The sequence below is a fragment of the Oculina patagonica genome, chromosome 14 (assembly GCF_052425735.1).
Source record: "Oculina patagonica isolate OP01 chromosome 14, crgOcupat, whole genome shotgun sequence".
Lineage (NCBI taxonomy): Eukaryota > Metazoa > Cnidaria > Anthozoa > Scleractinia > Oculinidae > Oculina > Oculina patagonica.
This window is the reverse complement of record NC_135771.1, coordinates 20238443-20259476: the sequence shown is the minus strand read 5'-3', so window position 1 is coordinate 20259476 and position 21034 is coordinate 20238443. Positions and strand designations below refer to the sequence as shown.

Below are 21034 nucleotides of genomic sequence, written 5' to 3'. Positions count from 1 at the left end.
AAATCGGTATCTATAATCTTTTGTAGATATAGATTAGATCTGAAGGCTGCGCTTCAAGAACAACGGAAAATTGATGCGACTTGATTCCGGATAGTTAACGGAAACGCGACTAAAATTAAAAAGCAGGGTTTTCCGAACATTTAATCAAACTGGAAAGTGTATATAAATGGATTTTGTTTTAATCGTTATTATTTTTACTTATTTCAGATTGTTCCCCCCAGATTGAAAAAAAAAAAAACTATCACTGTTTCCTATATATTCATTTTTTTCTTTTTTAAAAAAGTATTGTAACAGTCACGCTAAACAATTATCAGATCCCTTAAGGCTCCAGTTTGACATGTATATGTTTTTAAAACAGATTCACATAATTTGCTCTTCTTCGCATAGAAAAACCTGACAGGGCCTAAATATTGACACACTTTGTAATAGCATGGGAGGTTTGGATTGGATTGAAATTGATTGACTTCGCAACTTGATTTTTGTTCAAAAGAAACCATAATCAAATGTTAATTTCACTTCGCAAATGCCGACTTTTTCCATTTTTCGAATTTAGTCATCTAGATCATAATGAAAGCCAAATTGTAATATACATTTTAATTAATTTTGGTGTCCTGTCGAGCTCTATAGTTGATTCAACTAGAAGGGAATTAAACCGTCGTAACGAATTCGCGCGTTTGCCCTTACATGGAGCGAGGACGAACAGCTACATATAAGCCCCCTAAATCCAACATTAAAAGTTTCCTTACTAATATTTTTAGATTTCTTATAGAACTATTTGGGAGAATTTGAAGACATGTCAGCCCCCCTGGATCCAACATAAAAATGTTACCTCCGTAATCCAACATAAAAAGTCTTCTTTCTGATCTTTATATATTTCTTAAGGAACTATTTGGGAGAATTTTAGATACTTCATCCCCTTGATTTTAAAACAAAGAACTACTGGTCTTCATATATTTCTTATAGAACAACTTGGGAGAATGTAATGACCTATAAGCCCTTCAACCCTGATGTTAGAAACAAATTCTCCTTTTTGAACTTTATAAACTGTTTATAAGTAGATGAGAGCATATCATTACATAGTACCCTGGACAAAAGAATAAAGAAGATACTTTTATAATGCCGTAAAAACAAGAAACATTTACATGCTGCTCTTGTATTGATATTCGCCAAGAGCTTATCACGTTACTGTATTGGCAGAAATTAAACTTTAAACACTCCTGAAGCTAAAAGGATTAGACATTCCATGGCAGCTTGAGAAGTTTTAAAAAAACCCTGTGAAACAGATGTAGTATAGTCGAACCTCAGGTATCGAAATACGGCGATAAACTTCTGAGGGTCTCCCGGGGAGGGCGAGAGTTGATGTTCCCTTGTTCCCAATAAAATCTTCCTTGTATTCCGGTGCGCCCACAAAAAAGAATTTCTTCCATTTTGAAGTTCCCTGTTCTCTAAAATATTCTCTTCTTCCCAGTTTCATTTTACTTTTGTTCCCATGTTCACAAAAAGGTTATGGCTATGTTACCTTGTTCCCTGAAACCCCTGGCTAAGCCTCACTTCTGGCCAATAAACAAAAGAACTTGGTGATATCAGCGTTCACAAATGTAAACGTATTTCAGGCGGGAGGTAGGGGAGGGGGTGGTGAAGTGAGTCCTACAACTGGTCCAAAGGGTGTGCGCTTAAAGGTCTGTAAAGCTATTAGCTATTTCACTGATTAATACAGTTACTCCAGTAAAATGTAATATAAAACATTTCGAAAACACTACTTCTTACAACTATTTAACTATATTCAGTGACCTTTTCTTGGTAACGTATTTACACTAGTATGTACAAAGGTTCCGTGCATAACACGGTGATTTTCAAACATTTTCGTTACCTATTACAAATTTCTACGCTTCCTTTTACATTCATTCAGTTTGGTCATATTAACCGAATATCTCTTTCAAGAGATTTCATCTAATCTATTCCCATCCCCTTCCAAACTTGTACAATTTATCTCTTGTGACAAGTAAATGCAACAACCTAACTACAATCTACAATTTCCTTCTATTATACAATTTCTACTCCAACGAAATGAAAACAAGAAAAACTGTATGGTATAAATGATGATATTTGGAAACTCCTTAGCTATTGTTTAAATATGGAAGTTCAGGTGAATTCATATTCTTCGTTGTTCGATTTTGTTTTACACTTGAAATAAATTGCCAAGGGAGTTTCAGAGTTATTCAATAACTCTGGAGAGCTTCCTGTTTTTCTGAGGAAAGAATGCATGAAAGCACAACCATGAAAATGAAACTACATCAATGCCGTATTTTAACCAGTTCATGTAGCTTTTACATGAAAACTGATTCTTGCTTTCATGACACATGTTTTACAAAATTGAGTAAGTAAGTTAGTAGTAAGTTAAGTTAGTAACGTTCCGTCACGGTATTCTCCTTTTATGTGTAAACGCATTCATCCATGGGAGATTCTTTGTTATTCGTCAAATTGAAATCCGTCAAATGCGACCTAGATAGAAAACAAGTATATAGTTAGCAAAATCAATCAATTTTTGAAGTATTGTGATAATCATTAAAGGATTACAACAATCTCCTCCCCGAGAGTGAGGTACAACTAATCTCAAAACTACCCCTTACTGATTCCCTTGCGTTTCTTTTAATGTTCTTTCTAAGATTTTGTTAGCACACCAAGACAATATCTTCTAGTTGATGCATGTCTTACTAGTCTACCTGACAGTACTTCGAAACTGCAAGGAGAAATAAGATGTTGAACAGTGTTGGTGAAGTGTGAAAGAAACGAACTTCCCAGATACTCTAAGAGTTGAATTGTGTACGGTTGCTATGAGAAACTGGTAGTTGATGATTTTGTTTACATGTACATGTATTCTCTTCACCTGTCTGGTGGCAATATATTGATATGGTAAGGAGAAAGCAGATATTGGTCAATTTTGGTACTCAGAAGATTAATTCACATTAAGTTCAACTGATAAATTTCACTCCAAACAAACAATGATAGAATAACTAGCCAAAATAAGCACCAATAACTTTAAAAAGCATTTGTGTCAGTTTAAGCTTCAGTAAAGCAAACGCACAAAGATGGCCGAGGATTTCTTTTCATCATGCGAAATGTCCGAATTAAGATGGCAGAGAAAATGGCGGAGGCTGACAAGGATCCTATAAGTTTACTATTTAACGCACTGTACAAGGAATTTGAACGGCAGGCAAAGTCAAACAAATTTTGGCGTTTTTTAGTTTTGACTCTTTATGGGGGAGCAAGCAAATGCGAACTCAACCTCCCCCCCCCCCCTCCCCACCCTTATTTGTTAACTAAACGTATTTAAAAGCCATATGCTGTTCTTGCATTAACTGTTTTCACTGGAATACAAATGCAATGCTTTTATATCAGAGCTGTGGTTTAATTGGAAAATGTTCAAACTGGTTTGACCAGTCATGTTCCTTTGCATCAAACAATTCCAGACCCCCGAGACCTCTTACTGTCACCGTCAACACTGTTAATAACTTTTTTCTCACTGAAAAGTCTGTTGTTGGAATCCAGTAAATCAATAGTTATACAACTCCATGTCGTTGCTAAAACAAGGAAAATTACTTACGGTTCAGTTTGAAATCTTCTTTGATCTCCTACATCTTCAATGGATGGGATAGATAGCACTGACTTATAATAATAACAGTCTTGTACAGTAAAATGTTGTTCTGAAAACAAAATAATTATCGTAAGTAAGAGCTACATGCACATAATTTATTTATTGCACTGCAACATGACATGATAACTACGAGTTACAGCCATACAATGAAATAACCTTTTAGGTACCACGCTTTTATTACATAAAAGAAGGATTTCTTTTAGCTTGGATATTGACAGAAGAAACAAAAGTACAATTAAGGTGGTGCAAACCTGGTTGGACGTCAATGATAGGAAGCGAGCTACACGGATCAACAGTTGCGCAATCATCTATAACCATGTCAGTTGAATTTAAAAAAGTGCTTGGCTCTTCACAGTTTCCTGCAGAAAGATTAGAAACAAGTCGTAAGTGACATGAACTATTTTTTACTGTTAGCCCCACATTCAACAACATTTGAAGGAATTTGCGCTTTTTTGAGACAGCGACTCCAGATTTTTACCACAAACACCACATGCGGTCGGATACATGTACAAAGACTTCTATACCTCCTGGTTCATCTCCGTGCCTTTTTATATGAAGTTGGTTAGAAAAATCGTGCAACATGCTCACGCCAGTCAGCAAGCATGCTCTTTAGTCTTTTACTTTAACCAATCAGAAAGTGACCAGGCTGCATGGTTTTACGCGTTTGCCCGTGCCTGGCACAGGTTGCGTGGTTTTACTTCCTTCTAATTTGCTGGCTGTTTTATTCATATCTGAAAGAATGGCACTGGTTTCGATAACTACTCTGCCGCAAGAAATACTTCTTTACCTGGTTTAGTCACTGTTTTCTTCAGCTTGCGCAAGTGAAGAAGAAGTAGTGAAGAGGAAGCCACAAGAACAACCACAAGAAGTACTAGTAAAACTTTTGATGCAAACAGGGCGACATCTTCTATGGCAATCATCGCCGATTGGTTATGTGCTGAAACTGAAAAATACAGATGTTGGGATAAGTATTATGACAAGAACACTCTAGCTTAGGGGTTGAGGTAGGGGAGGGGAGGAATACAATACATCACCTTTCTGAAAAACGTTACTAACAATATTTACCCGTCTAAAAATTTGAGATGAGGAAGTTATATTTTGTTTGCATGGAGCTTCAAATTACTGTTTCAAAATCAATACACAGAGAAGTTTGAATCATGTTTCTCATATTCAACTACGTATCAAGAAAAGGGCTATTGTTGTGTTTCAACTTTTCCCATTAAGCACTAGACAATAGTCCTTTTGTTCTGAAGTTGATCATTATTCAAATTTGGGAATGGGGCTTTAAAGAGACTTACTGTTAACAATTGTAAACAGGGCTTACTTGTCACAATCGAAGAACGTTCTGATGAAGACGTCCATCTTTGTTTCTTCGTTGGTGTTGATTGGTTTCTTGTTGGCGGCGTTGTTACTGTTGCAGACGTTCTTATTGGTTTTCTAGGGTATTCTAAATTGTCTTTCTCTTGAGAAGTTTTACGGGAATAGTTTTCCTTCGGAACACAGACAGTGTCCGTTCTTCTTGTACAATCTTGTCGAACGATGTGATCTCTTGGACACCCCATATATAGAATGCAATCATTTGTGAATGTGTTGTGCTAGAAAGGCAATACACGTCAGTTAGCTTTTACAACAATAACCTTCAGTTTCTATATTTCATATCTTTTGCAACGTTGGATAATAGCGCAGGCTTCTATTTATGCTTTTGTTGTGTAAAGATATCCAGTTAATACATGGCAAAGAATGAAGCAGAATTTTATCTTGCTTCGTCTTCTCTGAGACTCCTAGAGCATGGTTATACACGTACATAGGGTTAGACTTTTGCATATGTAAAAACTAGCACTGTTCAAGCCTTTTTCAATCGAGTTTCTTAAAACAAAAACCCAAGTCATTCCACTAGCCGAACACAAAGAACACAAACAATCCACTGAACCAATTGAAACTCGAAGCAAATACATGTACCCGACACTTTCGCGCGGGAAAAAGTGTGCAAGGAAGTCTAGTTTCAATTTGTTTTGGTTTTACTTCCGATTGGTTGAGAAAGTGGTGCGAGTTCTTTAAACTAATGCACTAAAGCGTCACCATTCAAGTGAAAACAGCTCTGTTTAACCTACAACTTATTGTTTAAGGCAGAGCTGTTTTAAACTTTTTCTTTATTTGATTTTCGAATGTTACAAGTCACTGCTTGGAATGTGTTTGCACACATGCTAGAGCGTTTTTTTTTTTAATTCTCACCACTTTTCTGATTTTCAATGTACTGACACAGTAATGAGAACTAACATGTTCATCATTCACCCAAAAAATGCTTTGGTTTCTCACCTCCACACAAGGGCTACCCTCGGTGTTGCTTGAGACAGTACAATCTTTTATCATTCTGAAGTTTTCTGAAGCACATTCGTTGTTTGTTGACTGGCAAGAACATTCATTGTTTGATGAACTTGAACAAGCTTTCGTCATTTCATTCTGTCTGCCGACACATCTTTTGCGCTGTGAACATTTTGTTGCATTGAACTGATCTATACATCCTCCGCTTGGACACCATTGGCATCTCGTATCTGAAGCAAAGGTCCCTGGTGCACAGTCCATTCCTACAGCGTATATTGTCTGTGAAGAGAAAAAGGGACAAGTCATTAAATATAGTTACTCATAAATTTTGTTTACTTTGGCGAGAATATGAAATTTTATGCGCAGCAAAATGGTGCGTGAAAAGAAAATGAAATGCCTTTTTCGAACATTGTCGAGTAACCACTTGAGTACTAGCTTGTTCTCATTATTATCTGACCTACTCACAAACTTTTGCTTAATGATTCAAGGTCTTATAACTGGAGAGAATTAACTTGTTTTTACTGTTTACGATGCACTGATTGGCAAATAATTTCAACGCAGGAACCACATTTCAACCTTAAAATGTTGGCTTTCCAAGTCGCTAGTTTGCAATATGCTTTTGTTGAAGGTGAATGAAATATTGGAACCGAATTTTATTTAAAAATATCTACACAGTCTAATTCTATTAGTTTAGCAACTACGTACTACACATTATTTTTGAAAATATTCGGCTAGAACATGGCTCAAATTAAGTACTGGGACTCGGAGAACACGCAACTATTGTGATAATCTCACATGACAATTTTCCCTTGTATTCCTCCCCCCAGAAAGCGAACATCAAACTCCATTCCCCCACATACATGTACTGAAGGTTGTCCTTTGCAATAATCACATTTGTTGGAGACGTAAACACTGTAACACCAACGAGTTTCGTTTTAGGTAGTTCTTAATCTAATTTTCTAATAAAAAAAAACAGTGTGTAAAGTGTGTCTACACTGGCCCAAGATCAATTATCTTAATTCTCATTACCTGTATGCTTGTTTTCTGTTGGGAGTCACCTCGAGCCTTCACATTGCTTCCACCTTGTATTAAGATGTCTGTTGTCTGTTTGTGAATATTTTGAGCAGCTAAATGTAGGAGAATCACTGCTGCAGAATTGACTTCACTTTCATGCTGTATGGCTTCTTCAATGTTTTTGTGTTCATTTCCTGCAGTTGAATGAAGAGTTGTTGTTTGGTACTCATCTTTAGCTCTAGCAGCTTTTTCATGTTGAATCTGGACTTTTGTGGTGTTCCCACCATCTAATGCCTTCACAGCACCTCCATATTGAATTAAGAAATCTGTTATTTGACGGTATCCCTCATTTGTAGCGAAACGAAGAGCTGTCCGATGTATGTCATAAGGATAAGTTAAGTCACTTCCATGCTTTATCAAGACTTCTATAACTTGTATGTGTCCTTTCGATGCAGCAAAATGAATAGGCGTCTTTCCATTCCTGTCGGCAACATGAACTTTACCTCTGTGTTGTAACAACAGTTTTATAATTTGTTTGTGTCCTTCCAATGCAGCTAAATGAAGAGGTGTCCATCCAATCATGTCAGCAACGTTCACACTACTTCCATGTTGTATCAGCAATTCTGCAATGTTCTTGTGACTTTTCTCTACAGCTAAATGAAGAGCTGTCCGCTGGAAGCCAGTTCGAATCTTCACATCACTTCCATGCTGTAGTAAGAACTGTGTTGTTTGTTGATGCCCCCTTGAAGCAGCTAAATGAAGAGCAGTTTGTCCAACCATATCTCTAATGTTAATATCACTTCCATGTTGTATCAAGACTTCTGCAATGTTCTCGTGTCCATTCACTGCAGCAAGATGAAGAGCTGTCATCTGGAAGTTACTTTGAGCGTTCACATCGCTTCCATGTTGTATCAATAATTCTGCAATGTTCTTGTGTCCATTCACTGCAGCTAAATGAAGAGCTGTCCGCTGGGAGCCATCTCGAGCCTTCATATCACTTGCATGCTGTAGTAAGAACTGTGTTGTTTGTTGATGCCCCCTTGAAGCAGCTAAATGAAGAGCAGTTTGTCCAACCATATCTCTAATGTTAATATCACTTCCATGTTGTATCAAGACTTCTGCAATGTTTTTGTGCCCATTCACTGCAGCAAGATGAAGAGCTGTCATCTGGAAGTTACTTCGAGCTTTTACATCGCTTCCATGTTGTATCAAGAACTCTGTTACTTCTTGTTGTCCATTCTCCGAAGCTAGATGAAGAGCAGTGTGCCCACCATAATCTCGAGCTTTCATGTCACTGCCATGTTGTATTAAGTATTCTGTTGTTTGTTGGTGTCCTTGTTGAGCAGCCAAATGCAGAGGAGTTCTTCCACCATCACTTCTAGCGTTGATATCACTTCCATGTTGTATTAATACTTCTGCAATGTTCTTGCGTCCTTTTAATGCAGCCAAATGAAGTGCTGTCTGCCCGCCATAATCTCGAGCTTTCACATCACTGCCATGTTGTATTAAGTATTTAGTTGCTTGTTGGTGTCCTTGTTGAGCAGCCAAATGGAGAGGAGTTTTTCCACCATCACTTCTAGCATTGATATCACTTCCATGTTGTATTAAGACCTCTGCAATGTTCTTGTGTCCTTTCAATGCAGCCAAATGAAGTGCTGTCTGCTTGCCGTCATCTTGAGCTTTCACATCACCTCCTTGTTGAATTAAGAATTTTGTTGTTTGTCGATGTCCTCTGTGAGAAGCTAAATGGAGAGGAGTTTGTTCACGCGCATTTTTAACGTTGACATTACCTCCATGTTGTATCAAGATTTCTACAATGTCCTTGTGTCCATTTCCTGCAGCTAGGTGAAGAGGTGTCTGCTGAAGGTTATCTCGAGCATTCATATCGCTTCCATGCTTTATCAAGACTTCTGTGATTTGGTTATTTCCAATTCTTGCAGCTAAATGAAGAGCTGTTCGGCGATTGACATCTTGAGCTGTTAAATCACTTCCATGCTGTATCAAGACGTCTGCAATGTTTTTGTGTCCATTTTCTGCAGTTAGATGAAGAGCTGTCTGGTAAAGGTTATCTCGAGCATTCACGTTACTTCCATGCTGTATCAAGACTTCTGCAGTTTGTTTATTTCCATTTCTTGCAGCTAAATGAAGAGCTGTTCGGCGATTGACATCTTGAGCTGTTAAATCACTTCCATGCTGTATCAAGGCTGCTACAATTGGTTTGTGTCCGTTTGATGCAGCAAAATGAAGAGCACTCTGCTTGAACTGATCTTGAACATTTACACCACTTCCATGCTGTATTAAGGATTCTGTTGTTTGTAGGTGTCCTTTCCAAGCCGCCAGATGGAGGGGAGTTTGCCCCAAGGCACTCATAACGTTGACGATACCTCCATGTTTTATTAAATGTTCTGTTGTTTGTTGGTGTCCATTCCAGGCAGCCAAATGAAGAGGTGTCTGTCGATGATGGTTTCGTGCATTGACATTACTTCCAAGTTGTATCAATACGTCTGCCAGGTCTTTGTACCCATTCTTTGCCGCCACATGAAGAGGAGTCTCCCTCAGGAAGTTTGGAGCGTCCACACGCAAGCCACACTTCAGTAGGACTTTAGAAATCCCAGTGTACCCATTACCAACAGCCCAATGAAGAAGCTGGCTCTCTGTTAGAAACCAGATGAGAAATATGTTATAAGGGAATCTTGCTTTCATATACAACAGCGTTCACACACAACCCACATGCTGTATCTTTATACAAGTACATCTACTCCCCAAATCACGTAAAATTACGCTACCCCCCCCCCCCCGGCTATAGGCCCATCGACCTGTACAAAAAAAGTACAGCCAATTATAAGCGAAAACCCCATCCAGAATAATTATCGTTCCAAATACTGAAATGAACTTGATTTTAATTCAAAACCAGTTGATGAACACCGCTGTAGTTCATTTCAAGACGTTCTGCTGAAAAGCCCCCCTCCCCCAACAAATAAAGGGCCTTTCTTATAACTGTTTAGAAGCTATACATGTATAAGCCCAGGGTTTATGGTTGGGGGGTTTTCATTTTAGTTTGGGCAAAAAAAAGCCCAAAACTAATTTTCGAGATTTTAAGGTATACATGAACTTACATGTAGTTTGTTGGAACATACGTACCTCCTATCTTGAGTCCTGCTAATACTGCTACCAAAGCAATGGTCAACAGAACACGTCTGTCTTTCAGGAGTGTCTCAGTCCCCCAATGTCTGCCTTGTTTGTGTCCTGTTTGCAAATAAATGTATAATATTATGTCAAGTAATGCTTATATTAAGCAAAAAAGCACTAGGGCAAAGCCACTTTGAGGCCAACTACACTAGAATTTGATTGCACCTTAACCAATTTCTTTTTTTTCCTATTTGTTACCATAAACTAACCCTAGTCTTATTAAATTCAACTGAACTTCCAAGGACAAATTTAATACACATATCTGTTTCTCTTTACAAAATCAGAAAACACATTGTTCAACAATCAGGTAGGGAGAATGCAGAACTTCAACATGAGTGAATAGCTATGATTCATAAAAAATTCTTAGAAGGGAAAAACGGATTAAAATTTTTACAATATACGGTAGACAATATTATACAAATACACTGATATGCCCAGGATGGAGTTCGTGTGAGTTTTACCCATGAACTTTACAAGTAGCTTCTGATCCTTCACAGTTGCTCTTTGGGCTTGTCACAGATTCCTTCCCCACAAGGGGAGGGGACTGTGACAACATTCCTCCCCACCCCATGTGGGGAAAAAACGTGTGACAAGCCCAAAGAGCCTTTGCATTGGAGACTACTTCATAAGAAGTTTCCAGGAGACACATATATAGTAGTTTATTAGTGTAGTTCAGTTGTGCTACATAATAATGATAATAATAATGATAATCAATTTATATAGCGCATTTTTCATATGTAATGTTCAAATGCGCTGTACATATACTGTAATTTACTACACAAAGGCCAGACCACAACACCGAGAACTTCGTGCCCTACTCTTTGCGAATAGTGTGTGGGTTCTTTAACTTTCCCTGTTATAATACTGAAGATACAGGAGACGGGACCTACGGTTTATCGTCCTTTTCCGAGAGGACTAGAATGTCTAACCATTTGCAGATGTAATTACAAAGGCAGCACATTCTCCTCAGTTATTTTAAGACCCTGAGTGTTTGTCCGGTCTGGGGTTCGAACCCATGACCTCCCGCACAGCAGTCCGGCGCTCTACCAACTGAGCTAACCAGGCGGCGGTTATGTACGCTGTATATTGATGACACCAAAAAGGACAATAAATATCTTACTTTTCTTCTTGGCTGTTTTTTCTTGACTTGGGTGTGCCTTTGCTTCCTGTTCCCTGGTGGCAGTGTCCTCACTCTTCTGAGTCCCACCTTTAGTCACTCTTTGAGAAATACTCCGTGTGAATGATGGATTTTCTTGCGTTCCATCCACACATGTCCCCTGCTGTTTTGGGATCGTAGCATCCCTGTTTCTCCATTTGCTCAACCATTCAAGCAAGCCATAGCCATTAGATAAATTCCAGCTAGGTTTAGAATTAGCAATGGAAGGTTCCTCAAAGTTTTCGTCTTCTTTCTTGTGGGTAGTGTCGCCTAAACATGTTCCCACCTCAGAAGGTACTTCAACTGATGTACCTTCTAAGGAAGAGCTTGCCTTTTTGCTTAACTCTTTCTTAGGTGATTCATCTTTTGAACAAGGCCCTGTGTACAAAAATAATCAGTTTCAGTGACAAGGAACAAATCTTAAATTAATATTGTTACTACATGCAACATAAAGCAATGAGATTTTTAGTTACTGAGTATGCTTTCCATAGCAAAACTGACGTTATGCAAGTAAATTATTATTGGAAATTATTAATGTTTCTTTATTGCTGAGGCAGAGAGAAACGAAAATCAGTATTCACCATCATTATATATCACCGCCGTTGCATTTTATTAGAGTCTGCGGCAATAAAATAGTTCTGTATATCAAGATTTACAGCAAACAGCCCCAAAGTGTGACTGCTTTTAATTAACTCCCATTCTTTTGTGTAGAGTATCCAATATGATTGGATAATCTACATGAAAGAATGTGAGTTAATTAAAAGTGGTCACACTTTTGTGCTTCTTGCTGTAAAATGACCAGAAGACTAGCTTGTCCCCATTGCTACAAGTAAGTCTTTCTTCGGGATACATGGCTTAAACTACATGTAGATCAGACAAGGTTCAGACAGAAGGTCAAACTACCGGTACTAATACCACTGAAAGCTTAATAAGGAACTCATAATAATCCAAGCAGAGAATTAGCATAATGATTGTTGTATATGGAAGTAACATCTGGGCTATCTCAATAAAGTAACACTCGTTAAACAAAAATATTTTACACACCTTCCCCATCTTCTGAATCAGACCATCCAGCTTCAAACTCAAATGAACCACAAGAAGAAGTTTCAACATCCGCAAAATAATCACTCTGGTTGTCGTCTTCTTTAGATTCGCTACCATCAAATTCTGCTTCCTCTTCAGTACTAGCAGCTGCAGAAAAAAAGCCACAAGTATTTCAATGTTTAGTGCCGTACTGCACCTTGACATGGTGCTATATTAAGTCATTACTAACAATAGCTTCTTTTCACCTACCCCAATTCACACAAAAACACCTGAGATTTTAGCTAAATAATCACTGATAATACAACAGAGGCAACATGATTTTAAGATATTGTAAATTATACAGTATTTGTACTTACAAGATTGTTTCTGAATCTTGTCAACTGCTTGTAATAGTTCTAACCAATCAATTGTGCTGGGCTGTGCATCACTGTCAATTTCTTTGGACAATCTGCAAATTAATGTAATCAAGTTATTTGCTATCATAAAGGACATTGATGAACTAATGAGCTAACCTTTTTTCGCTTAAATTTAACTTAGGTTGGCTAATTGACAGGGCAAAGCGCCGTGTCAGTGGGAAATTTTGTCACCCGCATTGACGTGAACCATGTCAAAAACTCCCACCATAAACTGACCAAACAATTACAGATCATGCCAATCAGATGTTGGTTTAAATGATGCAAAAATATACCTGGATAAGATCATGTTTGTCAAAGATAACTACATGGAAAAGCACACACACAATTTCCTCAACATGTTACCTTGTGTTGACATCTTGTAAGTATTGTGCTAAGTCGTCATGGCCATTGGCCCTGGCAACATCCTCTGGTAGTGGAGTTCGGTCCTTATAAGTGTTAAAAATGATTTTTCCAGCTGAAGTACTGAAGATCATTTGGATAAACTGTTGAGCATCTGTTTGAGCTGCCGTATAAACAAGTAACTGGAGAACTTTGAGAGCTTGTGCTTGTTTTGTTTGAATCAAAGAACCTAAAAGAAAGATAAATAGGAAAGTGTCAGTTAGTTTATCTTTAGGTTCGCTTTTATTTATACCAAAATTGAAAATCCAAGGGCAAAACCAGGATTTAACAAAAAGTGGGTGGGGAAGGGGGGGGGGGGCTGGACAGGGATAAGTGGGCTGTGACTATGACTGCCGAGAGTGTAAGTCAAGAGTGGTGTCTGACGGGGTGCTCCTCCAGAACAAGACATGCTGAGCTCAAACCACCCACCCGCGAGGAGGAACAGACAAAGTAAGGGATTGACAGGCAGGGCGAAGTATGGCAGGGAGTTCCACTCCCCTGGCCGCTACGGCAGCCACAAAGGCCTGCCTGGATCTACCCCGAAACGTGCTGGCCAACGGGGACCGTTGTGAAGCTGACTGGGCTAATCACCGCCAGTGGATTGAGCGATTACAGAAATGAAAAGTTATTAGATGATAATATTGTTCCTTACCTTGGTCTTGCAAAGACAATGGATCCAGGTTCTGTGCAATGTTGCTATCGTTTCCAAAGATGCCATGCTCTTGGGACCACATGGCAAAGTACAAGGACTGTAGTGCCGGGTCTTTGACCAGTTGTTTCAATACTTCTTGTATCTCATCCACATACATGAAGTATGTCATCCCCAGCCACCGACCAGCCTGTGTGCTGACGGTAATAGGGACAGGACCAGGCTGTTGGGCAGCTGAAATACAATATTAGAAGCATTTAAAAAAGTACAAAAAAAAAACCTGTTACAGCAAGGCGCCCAAAAGTGTGATCACTTTTTATTTATTCACATTCTTTCGTGCAGATTTAATCAAATCAGAAGTCAACTGCAAGCTATCCACGGCTTTTGATTGGATTAAATCTGCACGAAAGAATGTGAATAAATTAAAAGTGGTCACACTTTTGGGCGCCTTGCTGTAACTTATACAGTAGGGTAATATAGATCTGTACAAGCTCAAAGGGGAAGTGAGCACCGGATAGACTTGACAATAATCTTATGTTTTTGGTAAGAAATACTCTAAAATTGCCAGGCATAATTTTATGAGCAGGTTTGCATACAAAAACTTACCAGGAAGAGTTCCAGCTAAGGTGAAGGGGTTTAACTTCTCCAAATAGACATCTCCTATCCCATCAAAGCGGGCTATTCCTGATTTATCATCATCAGGCAACTCCTCTGTCAAAGTGATGTGAAACTGCAGGCCACCCTGAACATGGTTAAACAGATAAAACAATAATGGGTTATTCCAGAAAAAATACACACCTCCCCGACGGATGGCAAACTGGAAATTCTCGCGGGAGGGGGGGTTAATGGCTCGGGAAATCCGGGCGGGAGGGGGGGTCTGAACCTAAAAATTCTTCCTCGGGGGTCACTTTTAACTTTCACTCGATCGATATGTTTTACTACTTAAAAGAAGAAGTTTGCATTGGAAAATATTGTAGTCTTCCAGTTTATGGTGTTCTTACCTCATATGCTTCAAGTTTACCTTCATAGGTCCTTTTATTCATGAAGAACCAGCGCGTTATAACAACAAATTTCGTTACGATCGTTCGACCGCGCACGCAACGCCTGGAACATTTTTACGGTACCCAGGCCACCCGAGCCCGTGCTTTGCAACATCCTCAACAAAAATGCGAAGGAAAGGCGATCCGGCCGACCGCAGGTTGTACTTTTCTGTATATTTTAGCCAACCCGAGAACTTGTTTTGCTGGCTAACATGCGTATATACAATTTGCGTATTATTTGGCTTCTTCCACTTTATTATCCATGCCTTACGATCGATATGTGAAAAAGTTTATGGAAGCAAGAACGTGGACATTACGCATAAAAGCTTGAATTCTTGAAAGAAAGGCAAAAGATCCAGTTGACCTACAGACCCATATAGGTAACAAAATTTGAAATTATTGTAGTTCGAAAAGCTTTATTGATAAGCTCAAGTAAATGTCACACGAACAGTGCTAATAGCGGGAACTTGATCTTGTAAACACACGCCAATTTAGGCCGCCTTGTCGCCGACAACTGAGATGATAGTTTTTCTTTATTAGCGCATTAAGGACTTTTTTCACCGTGTTTTTCTTACATTTAGATAATTTTTAAGACTTACAAATTTCTTATCTTGTACTTTTGTTGTGGTACGGAAAAAGCAAGTGGCATTTTCGAGGAGAGTGTACCGGAGATCACTCAAACGTAACACGCGCGATCAAAATAATCTGATTTTAAATGTTGAAATTTGGCCCGCAAAATTCGCGATATTACCCCAGTTTCGAAAATTATAATAAACAAGGATCTTTTGGATGGTATGTTGTGTCTTTTCATTGTTTGTTGTTTTCAGTTAGGGCATTTTAAAAAAATGGAAATCCGGGCGGGAGGGGGGGTCCTTTAGCTTGGAAATCCGGGCGGGCGGGGGGGTCTAGCGATCTGGGAAATCCGGGCGGAAGGGGGGTCAAAAATGTTTGCCATCCGTCGGGGGGGTGTGTATTTTTTCTGGAATAACCCAATGTCAGGCACCAAACTCAGAAGAAGGCAATTAGCAGCCTAGTGGTATTTGCACTGGACTGTGGATCAAGGGTCAGGGTTCAAGCCCTGGTGGAGGTCATTCTGTTGTGCTGCTGGGCAAGGCAGTTTGTTGATAGTGTCTCTTATTTTCCAGCTAGAAGTAGAGAATACATGTTTTAGGTGGCCCAGTAGTGGGGGGAGTCAATTGGAAATGTTCAGGTGGGGGTGCTTCACTGGGGTCAAAAACCTAGAGCTACATGTACCCCATCTCAGACTTAAAAGTTAACTTGCAGGTCCCATCTGACAGACCAGATTAAGTGACTCAAATATTACCTTCACAGAGCCTGATGAAGGACAGATGTCTTGCACAACTAAAACAAATGAATTACAATAGCTATAGTTAGTTATTGGACTTATGTAAGTAAAAAATAGATAGTAACAAAAGTCAAAAGTTCAGTGTACAGTCCAATGCTTCATACCTCCAAGCAGGTCAACATCATTATCTGAATTAGAGCAGATTTCCCCTAATGCTGAGTCAAACTCTTCCTCAGACATATCAAACATCTGTTAAGATAAATAGAATATACCAAGTCAGATTATTATATAATTAGTAACTTCACATATGTTAGTAACTTCACATGTTTTAGCCATAGAAAGCTTGCTATGTATCAAAATGGTAGATCTAGCATGACTGCCAAGGATGTCTCCATGATGGCGGTTGACTCAAAAATGTTACTATTTATAGGGTTTCCTTCATGTGATGTCATCATAATTCTAAAATCCAAAATTGCAAGGGCCTTATTTTTTTCTTTTTTGGCTATTAGATCTGGTGTGTCGTGACTGCGAAGGATGTCTCCATGATGGCAACTTGAAAATGTTACTATTTGATTAGACTTTCCTTCATGTGACGTCATCAATTTAAATTCTAAAATCCAAAAATTGAAGGGCCCTACTTATTTTCTTTTTTTGGGGTCAGCTTATTAAATATCTATTGATTATAGCCAACTCAGCACTATGCTCCTTGCTGGCTATCTACCATCTCGTATGCAATGCACGCTCATGAAATAATTGTTAGATATTTACCTGACAAGGGGTGGTGATGTCTGAAGGATCAACACAGTCTTCTTCAGTTTTGATGTTGTCCAAAATTGAATCATCAGCTGGCAAATCACCAAACATGATTGGTTCTGGACTCACACTGAATAAATCTTCAAAATGAAATTTAAGTACATGTAAGTTCACAAATACATTGTCACTAGGCAGTTGATTAAAATATAATGCTGCCTAACAGTCCAAAATATTTGTATTTGTTGTGGTTTAAATTTATCTTTGGTTTACAATTTTTAAACCAGTTTGATTTTATTTTTCTTTGATTCAGATTATGATAATAATTACGAGACAATGAAAAAATAAAAATCAAACTGGTTTGAAAAATTTAAACCAAAGCTAAATTTAAACCACAACATATATCTGTTAAATAATGATGTGTGGAGAGAAAGAACTCAGAAAAAAAATCTGAGTTCACAGATGGGACTCAACCCACGACCTTCTGTACACTAGTCGGACGCTCTAACCACTGAGCTACTGAGAACTCTAATGGTGAGCAGTGGTCATTTGTGGGTGACACAACGACTGCTTCATAAATATAAATTGTAAATCATGCAATTTTGTTTTTTGCAATAATTATTATGTGACAATGTTTGATTAGGAAATGGATGATTGACCCCTGACATGAGTCATTTGTAATCATTTGTGATTATTATTATTATTATTATTATTATTATTATTATTATTATCACTATAATAATTATAGTTTCTGTGTTTTGTTATTGTGTACTGTCATTGTGTACGAGTCATATTCTTACCATCAGAAATATCCATAGCTTCGTCAATTCCTGTATCACTTGAAGTTGGAGTTACTTGAGGTTTTTCATCAACCTGTAGATGAAAAGAATATTATTAATTAATTATAAATTACACAGTTTGCCATGCTTCAAATCAAATATATCCCTTCCTTCCAGTGTTCTCCCTAGGAATTTGGGAAGGCCAGGGGGTATTCTGACTGTGACTTTCAAATGTCAAAACCTGATTTGTGGAACTTGTTCCCCCACGTTACTATCACTTTTCTGTCTCTTTTCCAGAGTAAGAAATGAACTTATTTACTTTGCGTCAGGCTTTGAGAAGCTTTTAGTTTCTGTTCTGAGCAACCCAAGTCGACTCAGTTTATCATTCTTTCCAGGAACGCTGGAATTTCGTTTAGTTTCCTGCGTACAACACCTTAAAGTGCCGTTGTGTTCCTGCAACAATTTGATAAAGACAGCTGCTATCCAACGAAACGAATGCATCACAGTTCTGAACATATTAATGCGAGGATAAATCACTTTTGTAATCGTATTAATGGTGAGAAAACTCAGTAAAAAAACACCAGTCAGTTTCATCGACTTCATTAAGTGATTTCTGTTTTGCTTATGGATAGGAATTCCCAGTTCCAGATCTCAAATTAAGGTTACGTTGCATTTAATCTTTAATTTTAAGCCAGGCGGCAACAATTTTACTGTGAATCAAGCTAGGCGGCCCGCCTGGCCTTAAATACCTAGGGAGAACACTGCCTTCCAAAAAAAACTTTTATATTGCATATGCAAATATATTTTGTTAGTGTCACATGGTATCAAGATGTTACCTTCAACAGATTTTAAGGGTTATGAAGAAATCTTTACATCCATTTTTATTTCTTTTTTTTCCAAGTCTGTTAGTAGTTGCCATGATTATGACTGATGACCAGTCAGTGTCAAAAACATTGATTGTTTCTGTTTCAAACTTTAAACAACAGGGAAGTAAGTAACACTGCTGAAAGGTAGAAAAAATAACTTCCTGGAGACTTAATTTTTCATGATTTTTTTGGCTGGAAGACCATGTCTGATTAATTCTTTCTCTTTATATTATGTGAACCTAAAGAAGAAATATGTGGTCAACCTTTATAGAGACTGGGACTAGCCCGGTTGTGTCATGTCATGTCAAGTAGAGACTGGGACTAGCCCGGTCAAACCTCACGTGTAGTTATTTGTAGTCGTTCATCATTCGGATTTGTTATGCTCGAATAAATCGTCATTTAACAAGGAAATGGATGAACTCTTATCTATGATAAACGACTACAAATAACTACACGTGAGGTTTGACCAGGCTAGTCCCAGTCTCTATAAAGGTTGAACATATACATGTATTTCTCTAGACCCATTTTTTCACCTGTGATTTTTTGCCTGTTGGTAATTATATTCTTAGCTACATCACTGATGAGTGTTATTTATTTATTGTGAGTTCCTTATAAACTTATTTCAAGTTACAAGTACATGTACCTCTGAGGAAATACTGCTAGTCTCGTGTTCACTGCCGTCATCTGAGAGCTGTACGACTGATCCAAACATTGACTCAAACACCCTGGGCGGCATCTGAAACTGCCTTTCAATGACTTCATCTTTGTCATTGACCTTTTTGCAGTCCTTGTACTCTTTTGCTCCTTCTTTTTTGTAAAAATTAAGAAGGGCTGCCCTCAGACCATTACTAGCTTTTCGCCTGTTGATATTCTTGCCTTTGAACTGAGGGTTTCTTCTGGATTTGTAATCCGTGTAACACTTCAGGGCGCTAGACCAGTTGATGACGTAGCGCCCTTTCTTGTTCACAAACCTTGCATCCCTTCCTTCCACAATCAAGTCTCTGATGAAGGAATACACTCCATTACCAGACACATCTTCCTGACCTAAACAAAGAAAAAAAAATTCCATTAGAAGGAACTTAGAAACTTCTCACTAGGTGTACTCTTTTTAGATTAAAAACCATAAAAATACAATTATGTAAATACAGGGCTGCAAATAATTTTTTTCACTTGAAAGGAAATGTCCTACTCAAACACCATCTTGGTCGGACAAAATGAAATTGTGGTCGGACATCGCCAAGAACGAAAGGCCACTTACAAGTTATCGCTTATTATTTATAATCAAAAAATTGTCTGGACATCACATCCCACCACAATTCGGATTTCGTCGGACATGAGCAAATTTTGGTCGGCCAATGTCAGATGACCGATTGTTATTTGCAGCCCTGAAATATAATAATAATTTCAGTGTAAAGTAAAATAAAGACTGTCTGACTGACTGACTGCCTTTACTTGCTCAAATCACTTTGTTATCACGTTACAAACATCTACATCAAAAACTAAATTTTATGGTCACAAATGTGAAAAGTTCATTTCGTTGTTTTGAATTTTGTTAAAGTATTTAATTCTTGTGTAGAAATAAAAGCTACTAAGACATGTTTAAGGAACTATAAAGCCACGTGTGACAAAAGATTAAACCAACAAAGTTAAGCTTGCGGGCAACAGACCACTATAAAAATTTGTGTCTTCTGTTTCCAAGATAAGGTTTTACTGCTTTCAACTTGATTTAGGAAATGACTGACCACACACTTTGAAGTTTTCTAATTGTGCATTTTAATAAAATTAATGGTATTAAGCAGGACGTATTGCACCATTCCAAACATCCCGCACGAAATCTATGGAAGCTCGAGTAAGCACTTTTCGCTGAGGTAAACACAAATACAAAAGCCTAATGATAAAACTACTGGGTAAAATTTATGCCGTCAGCAAGAAACAAGCTTACCTTCTCCGACTTCAGCCACACGTTTCGGCATGCCAGGTCAGGTTTGGAATTGTACAAAACTTCAAAGCTTTTCATGAAAACTGCCACAAAATCAAAAACCTCTTCTCGAAAACAGCTCGAAAGAATGACTTGAAGAACACGGTTCACTCAACACTTCATGTACGATCAAAACTTGTGTCCAAAAAGATTTCTTGCATCGTGATTGGTTGATATTTTGAATGCTCCCTTCTGATTGGCTAAGCCTTCGTGAGTCCAAGTTGTACCCATCCAAAGCGGAAGTGCTCTAGATAAATTTAGAACTAAATATAGTACCATTACATCACTGTACTCTGTTTCGATTCAGTCCTTTCACGGTCCCTTTCAGGCGATATATAGACAATGACTTTTGCTTTCCAAAATCTCTTATAACGATTGAAAATAAACTGAAAATACCGTATAAATACATGGAATATTTCTTTTGGAGGCAGTATGGGTACAAAATATTTGTCCTTGTTGAGGAAGGGTTCATCAGTTCTTCAAGTTTTGAGT

The 21034-nt window shown here is 38.2% G+C and overlaps 1 protein-coding gene and 1 non-coding gene across 3 annotated transcripts; both read right to left on the bottom strand.

The window, feature by feature from the left end:
* Window positions 1-1721: 1721 nt before the first annotated feature.
* LOC144638793 (uncharacterized) lies at window positions 1722-20668 on the bottom strand. Of its 2 annotated transcripts, none has more exons than XM_078498050.1 (20): window positions 20507-20668; window positions 19208-19608; window positions 17720-17792; window positions 16938-17062; window positions 16334-16418; window positions 16188-16225; window positions 14430-14565; window positions 13827-14057; window positions 13139-13364; window positions 12733-12828; window positions 12381-12520; window positions 11301-11714; window positions 10133-10237; window positions 7007-9645; window positions 5972-6256; window positions 4980-5250; window positions 4443-4598; window positions 3952-4014; window positions 3605-3698; window positions 1722-2502 (listed from the first exon to the last, which is right to left on the bottom strand). In XM_078498050.1, exons 1-20 carry the CDS (start codon window positions 20535-20537, stop codon window positions 2433-2435), a joined length of 5679 nt encoding a protein of 1892 aa, XP_078354176.1. In that variant the 5' UTR covers window positions 20538-20668; the 3' UTR covers window positions 1722-2432. The 2 variants fall into 2 exon arrangements, with proteins under 2 accessions (XP_078354176.1, XP_078354175.1); XM_078498049.1 differs by having other exon boundaries at window positions 12381-12527; window positions 12737-12828.
* Window positions 11173-11245, bottom strand: Trnas-gcu (transfer RNA serine (anticodon GCU)). Its single transcript has one exon. It is a non-coding gene; the product is annotated as a tRNA-Ser (tRNA).
* Window positions 20669-21034: the final 366 nt, after the last annotated feature.